Here is a 10,608-nt window from a genome sequence, read left to right as displayed (position 1 = left end):
AAACCAGTGATTATCAAACTACGGTCCCCAAACATATTTGATCAAACTTATCCACATTTTTCAAACTACTGTCATCATCACGAAAGCAGCCATGTTGAAACCAGTTCAAATGGTATAAATACCTGTACTTACAAGCTACACATTGATGTATTGCTATGGGCTTAATTTTGATTTAAGATCACGTCAATGGATAATCAAATTATCGGTTGATGCGATCTTATAGAATGGTATAGTTACCCTATGGGTGCACTTAGCCCCAGCTAACCTTAATTTCCTTTTAAAGTTTTTAGGAAATTATTTCATTTCAGTGGGGATGTTGTCCCTGTAATCAAATATGATAAAAACATTCAGCTAATTAAAAATTATGTAAATAATATTTATTTTATATTTTACAACCAAATGTATATAAGATTTTTAAATTAATAATACAATGGATTATGAGTGACCCAGTGTGCCTGAGGTTTATTCTGTGCCGATTTGTGAGAAGTGAAGATTGACTTGTAGGTCTCCGACATTTTCGGATCTTTTGCCACACTATAATTTGATTTGGCAGTGTTTGGCAGGATCCATTTTGTAGATGGCTTTACCACATTTACCTTTTCTTTTTCTGTAATCTTCACAGATTCTGCAATTCAAAACAATGCATTAAAAATTTAATTTTTCATATTTTTTGGAAAAAAGTAATGTTATAAAAACAAAAAATATTATATTAAATGATATGTGCATAATTGTTCAAACAAGCTAGATATTTTTATTTTAATTATTTCAGCTAGAAATTAGTTAGTAATGATTAAATATTTTGCATCTTGGAAGATTGTGCTATTATAGAAACATTGTTACAATTCCTGATTTGGAAACATTAAATTAACTTCTCAAAATCGCTGTATAATTTTTCATTAAAATTCTACTTTTATAAAACCATAATACAAGGGAGAATCAATAAGTAATGCATAATATTTTATTGTAGTAGTACTATTGGTAGCAGAGTGGTGAAACCTAGATCAGGAGTATAGTGAATCTCCCTTTACAGAAATGTAGGTCTGCATGAGGTGTCTGTCTAGTGGTGCAAAAGAGAATTAGCTAGCAAAGATGGCAGGTGCATTGGCATCATCCACACTGCTTGAGAAGCTGTTGTATGTTTTTTTATGGGCTAAAAACAGAATTTCCACAGAGATGGAAGAATGTATCGGAACAAGTGCCTACACTGCAGCAACATAGTGTGATGGAGCAAGTTCTTTTCTGAGGGACAAGACAACCTAACTGGTCATCTACATTCCAACTGCCCAATAAGCATTTACTCTAATGATGATGTGCAAACTGATATGGAATTCAGACTGATTGCTGTATCTTCCTAGAGTCTTTGGCCAACCTTATGAACATTTCCTATGGAACAGCTTATGATATTGTTGACAAGAAGCTGCAGTATTACAAGGTCAGTGCCTGATGGGTCCTAAACAATAGAATGCAAAGAAGCAGGGCATGAGAATGATGACATCACTGCAATGGTATACTACTGAAGGGAACAGTAGGTTTCTCCAAATATAGTGATCAGTGATGAATCATGTGCCTACCATTTCACACTGAAAACAAAACAAGCCAGAATGGTCTGGAAACATCCTTAACCCACTGGCAAAGTTCTGGGTTAGCAGTCTACCAAGAAGGTCCTTGTTAGGTGTTCTGGGACATCAAGGGCCCTGATAGAATTCCTTTCTTCCTAACTGTTATCACTAAAATATACACAAAAATGTGCCATGCATTTTCTGTCAAACAGCTGGAATGAGGGCCTACAGATGTGGACATACATTATTGTGGAGTTTCACATGTCTGGCACAGTGCATGCACAAATTGCAAGGTACAGCTGAGAGGTCCTCTTGCACCTTCCTTACAGTCCCAACCTTGCACTGAGTGACTTTCATCTCTGGCCCCATGAAGTTCTTGGGAGACAATACTTTGATGTGATGCTGAAGTAAAAAGTGCAGTGCACAAATGGTTGTACATCCAGAAGACAGTTCTGTGAACAAGGCATCTTTCAGCTTGTATCACAATAGGACAAATGCATCAACAGGAATGGTTCATATGCCAAAAATATTTAATGGTTGCCCCCTTGCAGTCACCTGCCTTACCTTTGTTCCTGGTAATAAACCTTGCTTGAAAAAATATTATGCATTACTTATTGATTCTTCTCTGTACATTTATTAATTCTAATTTTCATTAACATTCCGTATAAAAACATACAAGTCTATCTCATTTCTGAAAACCTCTCATATTTCTTTAACATATCAGGAAGATAATCTGAAATCACTTGAACAGTTCCACAAGTTCAACAAATTTCATTCATTTATTTGTCGAAACCGTGTCTTCTTCTTGATCCTTTTAATTCAATGTCACGACTTGGTGCATTTTTCGACACTTGGCAAATAATTTCATCATCCACTTTTAATTCATACAGATATGCGTTTTGGGCTTTCGCCCTCTTCAGTCTGTTACATAGATAGGTACTTCCCACTCCCCTTCCCTTCCCTTCCGACTTGACGGCCTCCCCCGCATGCCTCGTAACTTGTAACATCTCACTCCCTGAGTGCTGCACACAGCCTCGCCTGCAACTGTATCAACATTCTATTTTAATAATTGTAGCTAGTTTTTATGAATGTCAATGCTTAGATTCTTGTTAATAATATTTTTGTCTGTAGTAATTTCGTAGCTTTCCTTGAATTTTCTTTTGTACCAATTTTTTCTTTGTGTGCTATTATAACATCATTCTTATCTATTTTGTAGTTGTGGGTTGCGCAATGTTCGTAAAAAACAGAGTTGATTCTATTGTAAAAATTTTTTCTTTGTGTGCTATTATAACATCTTTCTTATCTATTTTGTAGTTGTGGGTTGTGCAATGTTCGTAAAAAACAGAGTTGATTCTATTATACTTCAGGTCTGCGATGTGTTCTTTTAATCTTGTTTGTAATTATTTTGTTTCACTTCTCCAATGTATACTTTTGGCGGTTCGCGTGTGCAAGGTATTTTATAGACGACTTCGTTAGTGTTGTATTTGTCTGGTTGTTTATTTATGCCAGGTTCAGCCTTCTGGATTCTTTTTTGCAAGTTGTTATAGGTTGGGGCTAGCTTTATATTTATTTTATCAAAGCTTTTGTTTACCTGTTCAAAAAAGCCATGAATGTAGGGGAAGGATATGTATCTTACTCTGTTTTTATCTTTGTTTTGTTTATTTTCCAGCCTTTTATTGTTGATTTTACTTTCCCAGTTATTTATTATTCGTTTTGGATAGCTGTTTAATAGGAATTTAGTTTGCAGTTTGTTGAGATGTTTTTTTCTTCTTCTGTAGTGAGCTTGTTCTGCTCTCAATTTTTTTTATACTCCATGATGAATATGTTTTCTTTTATGTATCGTGGAATGTTTGAATTGTAGTTTAACACTTTCCTGATCTCGCATGGTTTTGTGTATGGCTCGAATTCAATCTTGTTTGCCTTTCTAGTTATTTTAATGTTGAGGTAATTTATTTCCGTGTTTGCCTCATTTTCTACCTTGAATTTGATGTTATTGTTTAATTTGTTTATTTTTTCTTCTAATTTTGTTATTTCTTGGTCATATAGTATAATTATGTCATCCACATATCATTTATAGAACTTTACGCCTGTAATCTTTTTGATTGCTTGATCTATATCTACCATAACAAGTTCTGCTAGCTTCAGGCCTATGACTAATCCCATGCTCATGCCTGTCTGTTGTGTGTAGAACTTATTGTTGACTTCAAAATAATTACTCCTATATACGAATTCTATTAGATCCACTTCTTCTTCCTCTGTTTCAGTCTTTTTTAGTGTACTTTCTATTAGATTCCAGGTTATCAAAGGGTACATGTTTATTATATCTAGGCTTGCAAGTCTGTAATTTTTGCTCATTTTTATATTTTTCATGTCATGTATAAGTTTGTCTGCATGTTTGATGGAGTATTCCAAATTATTATACTTTTGTAATTTTCGTTTTAAGTATTTTTCTAAATTATATAGGACTGAATTTTTGAAGTCGACGATGAGTCTTATTTGTTCACCTGACTTATGTGTTTTTAGTTGTATGTTTAGCTTAGGAGTTCTGCTATTTTCATTTGCTAAAATATACTGTTTATCTTCTCTTTTTATGTTGTTTAATTGAACTTGCTTATTTATTCGTTTTTTTCAGTTCAACATAAATGACTTCTTTTGGGTCTATTGGTAGTTCTCTGAAATTATTTGCCAAGTGTCAAAAAATGCACTAAGTCGTGACATTGAATTAGATTTCATTCAATTAAATCCATCATCAACTGCACACTAGAAAACATTCTGTTGAAATACAAATGATGATAACCCTCAAGTGTTACTGTTAAATATATGAAAACAACAGAGCCAAGTGCTTTTGAAGTTCATGGAATGCAATAAATTTTTACACAGATGTGAGAGCCCAGACTTGACATAAAAAAATAGGTCAGGTAATTTTTTTACAGGTGAAAAAAAAAATTTTCACCTGTAAAAAAATTACAGTTGAAAATTTAATTTTTGAAATTAAAACTTGTAATATATTTTTCCCACAATTGTTAAAATTGTAAAGGATATGATTTTATCCCTCTAAAGAGTCACTTCCCTTTCAAGATGATACATGAAAATGTGTCACCAGGAACTTGGCAACGAGAATTTGCTACTGGACAGAGACATTACAACATTGACACAGAAGGGCAAGGGAAAAACGGGGAGGATCCCCAAATAAAAGGCAAGGTCATGACACAGGGAGGTTGTTGTCATTGTGAGTTCGCTATCTTTGGACTAGTGTTTGCGCCTGATTGCTTTTGGATGCTGCTTAAGTATCCGTCGCCAATCCTCTGCCTATCTTAAGACATCCAGAGATTTTTGTACATTTCCAATTTGTTGAAGCTTCTCCTGAACAATCTTTAGGATCAGCAGGACATCGATCCACTGATTCTTTGATACCCAACAAAGATCAACCTTGATTTTACTATGGTATTTATCAATGCACAGACGATTGTAAACTCTCTCTCTTGCAGTGAGGAATCTGTGATATTAACGATATGGGTTACCTTTTTTCCCGTATTGTGTTATAAAATTAGCAGCAAGCTAAGCTCCTTATATAACTTTTGCATATTATTACTATGTAAATAAATAGGTATTATTATTTGTTAAATTCATAGTAGAGTGCACTCACTTCTTCCGGTTGTCTCTCAGGCCATCTCCATCCTAGGCCCAAGCACCTACAAACATGACCACTCATACATAAAAGTGAACATAACAGTTTCTGTGTCTGTCCAAAAGACATAGTGGTGTCAGTCCTGACAAACTAATCATTGCTAACGCAAAGTTGACTCTTCGGTCAAGTGGTGCCAAAGCATAGGGAGGCCCTTCAGCATTGTCACACAGTACACTTCAAGATTACAAACATAAATGCTTCCAGATCACTCAGCATCCATGATTTTCAGTCCTTGTTTTGTAGGTTTTAGAGAGGGTATATTGTACAATGTCAACATAACCTTTTTATATTCTATTTTAGTAAAACTTCAATTGCTACATCTCTTCCACGATGAAAATGTTTGATAGTTGATTTTTATATAAGTTAAAAATAGTTCAATATTTTGTAAAAAATAATAGAAGGGAGTCAGTTTTGGGAAGTTCCTTCTGTCAATATGATAAAGATTTTAATAACTTCAGAAAATGATCACAAGGCATGATTTTTTTTAATCATTTTGTTACCTAACAGTGGATGACTTAACCAATAGTGGGACAGTTGTAGTTTCAATAGTTCCTGAATACAATTACCCTGTTCTCAATACTGGAACGAATCACAAACAAACTTTAAACAACTTTAAAGTCCACCATTTAATTTTTGTTGTTATTTAGCATTATGTTTTTGTTCTAATTTAAAAAAAATAATATTTTGAAAAGTTGTTTTGCTCATTCCAATTTGGAATTTCCTTAATTTAAAGACCTGAGGCAGACTTTGGTCAAGGTTGTTTGTCAAAAGTTTTTTACATTAAAAATTTTTGTTACTGGACTTTAAAGGTTGTTTAAAGTGTGTATGTTTCTGAATGCATATTGAAAAAACACTAATCGATGCCTAAATTTCTAATATTGACTCAATTGGTTTCCACTTTTTATCAACAATCCCATTTTGAGTTTCCTGGTTCTGGCATAGTGATTTGTATTATTTCTGATTTCCTTTGCCATGTCGACCATAACAAATAATTTGAAATAAGCACCATATTATGAATCTTGTGGTAAACTATGTTCAGTTCCTACATTATTCTTAAAATCATGCACAATTACTTTCTCATTATCAATATTACTAGTTCATAAAACATCAATAAGGGAGATAGGAAAAAACAACTTTTACATTCCTACTTCTTCCACATTTTCCAAATAGTATAATTTTGTCATCATCATAGTTATCATCTTGTTCATATGCCAATTTATCATCACTTTTATCATAAAGATCTTCATCTCTTGCTTCTTCTGGGGCAATACCAATATTTGATAAATTTCATAAAGAAATGGTTAAATGGAGCCTTTGAGTGAATACATGATGGGTTACTAAGCACTTGCGGTGACCATCATGGACTCGCGAGATGGCGCCACTCCTCTAGGAGTTCCCCGAGAATCCCAGACTGAAAAACGGGGACGAGTTTTTTTCCCGCAGGGGATTCTGAGTATTGTTGCCTCTTCTTGTCGGGTGATTGCTGCCATGAGCATGTGTAGCTCTCTCTCAAGTGTACTCGTAAGATTGTTGTGAATAAATATTGTTTTAGTTTAAAACGTGGTCATGGACTTAACTAATTCATGTTTACAGTCTTCTGATAAAGACAGTCTTTATGGAGATCGAAATGAATGGAGAAAGACAGCCAGGTTTCGTCTAACCACCGGCGGCCATCCATTACCTCCACACTATTACATCTCTATATATGAAGCCCTCAATATCATCATACACTCAATACATCCATTTAAATACAAGATTGATTGAATTTGTTTATCAATCAATACATCACTCATAAACTGTACACAAAATATACTTGTGGAGTGTTATCCTTAAATGCACCAGAATTCAATAATGTTTGTAAAAGGTATATTGGAAACATTAACAAAACATTAATTACTAGGATGATGAATAAACCTAAAAACAAATATCCAGAAAAGATATCTATACTAGTATTTAAATTATTGAAAGGATCAAGATTATATAAAAAAAATAATCTATAATGTGTAGAAAATATTTTAAAATTTATATTTTTAAATTTGATCACTTTCACACTGCAGTTTAAATCTGTTCTCTATTCAAGCATTTTATTCTTTTTTTATAGAGATTTGAAGATAAAATTGTAAAAGTTTCAAAACATGTTTAACCATAATAAATACTTTGATTCTTCAAAACTATTAAATATAATTATGTAAGTGAATTAATTAGTGGAATGTTTTTTAAAGATATTTATTTGGGTTGCAATTTGAAAAAAATTGTAAACCTATAAATTACCACTGTCGTCCGTCCAACTGTCTTTCCTTAATCTTCAGAATGGAGTTACATAGATGAAAGCAAAGACCATATGTGGAAAGCTTAGGGACAGGAGGCTCTGATTAACTATATAAAAAACTTCTGATGCAAACTGGAAGTCATGTTAATTTACTTGCCTTAATGTCCTTAACTATTATTTTATTCCAAAATTGTCAACATGGACTTATTGGATTAATAGGACTATATTGGATATTAACAAAAGGAGGAGTTCTTAATCAGGATATCAAAAAATCTTTTTTTTTCACCTATAGTAGTTTTTCCTGTACACACAATATATGTGTTTCGGGCAAATTGGCTCCTCTTCAGCAGTTTTACTACAATGATGTTCTAGAAATTTATATTACAAACATTTAATAAAATTACAATTTAAAAGGCCCAACAATAAAATATTAAAACTTACAGATTTCTTGTATCCAATTATTTCAAAATATGCATAAATCACACTTAGAAGAATTATTAATTTTACATTGCACAAATGCATTTTTCTATATTAAAATAATAAAGGGTTAAAATCATATTTTTAAAAATACAAAAAAAATTTTTCAAATTGATTACTTACATGACAAAATTAATAGAAAAAATAATACAATTTGATATCAAGAAAGAAAAGAATAATAGTATTAATTATTTGGATATAACCATAGAAAGAAAGGAAGATAAATTAGAATACAAAAAATTTATTAAACCTATGCAAATTCCAAAAGTTCTAAATTATAAATCAAATGTACCAACAGCCATAAAATTTAATATTTTTAAAATGTATATTGATAAAATAAAAAATAGAACAAGTAAATTAGAAAATCAACAAACAGAAATAGAACAAGTTACAAAAATGTTTTTATTCAATGGATATCCAAAAAAAAACTGCTCAAAAAATGGCTAAACTGGATAAATAGTAATGAATATAGAAATAAAACATTTGATAAAGATAAAAAATGTTTAAATTTAGTTTATATATCAAAACTATTTGAAAGAGTAAAAACAAGTGTAAATGGAAAAATAAATTTAATACCTGAAAAGAATGATTTATTCAAGAATATTTATATCATAGTTCAGAAAAAAAAAAATGGATATAATAGAAGAAAAAGAGGTGGTTTATTCTTTTGGTTATAATTGTAATCCAGTAAAAACTTACATAGGTGAAACAAAACGGAAATTACAAACACACATAAAAGAACACATACAATCAATAAAGGGAAATTATGCAAATTCTGCAGTGTTGGAACATTGTAATAGTAACAGATGTGAAATAAATTTAAACACAATTAAAATAAAGAAAAAAGAAAGCAATAATTTTAAATGTCAATTATTTGAACATATCTATATAAAAAGACAAAGCAATAGAATACAGAAACAATAACCTAGGACATGAAATCCACCAATCATTGCAGAGCATAATTAACGACAAAAGCAATAAGCCAAGGGATATAAATAGACAAAAGAAATAAGTGACGGGTAATTTATAAGTTCATGAGAGCAGAGATCAACATGCAAGTTTAATCAATTTGAAAAAATTTTTTTGTATTTTTAAAAATATAATTTTAACCCTTTATTATTTTAATATAGAAAAATGTATTTGTGCAATGTAAAATTAATAATTCTTCTAAGTGTGATTTATGCATATTTTGAAATAATTGGATACAAGAAATCTGTAAGTTTTAATATTTTATTGTTGGGCCTTTTAAATTGTAATTTTATTAAATGTTTGTAATATAAATTTCTAGAACATCATTGTAGTAAAACTGCTGAAGAGGAGCCAATTTGCCCGAAACACATATATTGTGTTTACAGGAAACACTACTATAGGTGAAAAAATAAAGAGTTTTTGGTTTTCTGATTAAGAACACTTCCTTTATATAATAGCCAATACACCAGTGTAATAGTCCTATTAATCTGATAAGTCCATGTTGTCAATTTTAGAATAAAATGGAAGTCATGTTATTTCAATTCAAAATTTTCCCCTGAAAGGAGTTAGATGACTGGCATGACTATTCTAACAGGAAAAGTATGATGTACAGTACAGGGGCAAGACATTACTAATCTGAGATAGAGAGCATATATTTTAAATTAAATAAATTAAAAATATGATTAAAAATTGCAGCCCAGCATTATGATAATGTCACAATAAATATTTGCATGTTACTATATATTGACATTTTCAATACAATACTTATCATTTTTTAAAAACTGTTTCTGCCCTGTGAGCACTAAGAGGGCCTCTTTTGGCAAGCTCATTATGGGTTCAGCCAGGCGGTGAGGGACAGGGTCTGACATATCCGGACAGACCACCCCAACGCTAAAAAATTCCTGGGAATTTTTCAACCCATCCGGATTCAATCCCAGGTCCCCAAAGCAGTAGAGGCTGCCACTTTGACCACTTGGCCATCTGGCAGCTTAGTACTTACCATTTTGCTGACTTGATGTAGAAGGAATGGAACCATCAATTACATTCTTAGGTTTCTTTTCTTCACTTTTAACTATATTCTCAGACTTTCGCTTATTTGTTTTCTGATTAAAATAAATAAATGAATATAACAACTGTCAAATATATCTTTTATATAAAAGTTTTAAAGAATTTTTTCACAGAAAAGTTTTCATTGATATTTATGAAAAATTAAACAAAAGATTTTAAAATCAAGTAATCACTTAAAAAGATTTATAAGAATAAAATAAGATTTATTTTATTAAAAAGTTACTATTGACAAGTTTGTCCATAATTTATATAAAATTATTTGTATGTATTAATTTTGACTTCATGCAAAAATTATCATATAAAGATTATTTTATATTCATATAATTATATGCATGCTTATTAACTAAGATTATAATTTATCATGCTCATTTTTGAAATTAAATACAATCATCTTTTTACCTTTTCCGCCTTTTGTTTCAATCTTTTCTCTTTCATCTTTTCATATAAAATGGCAACTTCTTCATCATTTCCATTAATCACAATTATATCTTCTTCTGTAAAGTTTGTTCCACACTGAAATTTTATAAATAAAATAAATGTTAATAAATCAACATACTTTTAACAGGTTATCAACAGCA

General features: G+C 31.2%; 1 protein-coding gene across 1 annotated transcript in view; it reads right to left on the bottom strand.

Moving 5' to 3' along the window:
* Positions 1–355: 355 nt before the first annotated feature.
* The window catches only part of LOC111636851 (protein RTF2 homolog), a 49,997-nt gene continuing 39,744 nt past the window's right edge, over positions 356–10,608 (bottom strand). The window contains exons 6-8 of the mRNA XM_023382241.1: positions 10,430–10,543; positions 9,963–10,065; positions 356–625 (exon numbers count right to left, since the gene is read on the bottom strand). Coding sequence (XP_023238009.1) covers positions 420–625; positions 9,963–10,065; positions 10,430–10,543 — 423 coding nt within the window. The 3' untranslated portion in view covers positions 356–419. The remainder of the gene's footprint in view (positions 626–9,962; positions 10,066–10,429; positions 10,544–10,608) is intronic.

This window comes from Centruroides sculpturatus, unplaced genomic scaffold, assembly GCF_000671375.1.
Source record: "Centruroides sculpturatus isolate CEXI.00-Female unplaced genomic scaffold, Cexi_2.0 scaffold1101, whole genome shotgun sequence".
Taxonomy (NCBI): domain Eukaryota; kingdom Metazoa; phylum Arthropoda; class Arachnida; order Scorpiones; family Buthidae; genus Centruroides; species Centruroides sculpturatus.
Note: the sequence above shows the minus strand (reverse complement) of the source record. Positions and strands in the feature narration are given on the sequence as shown.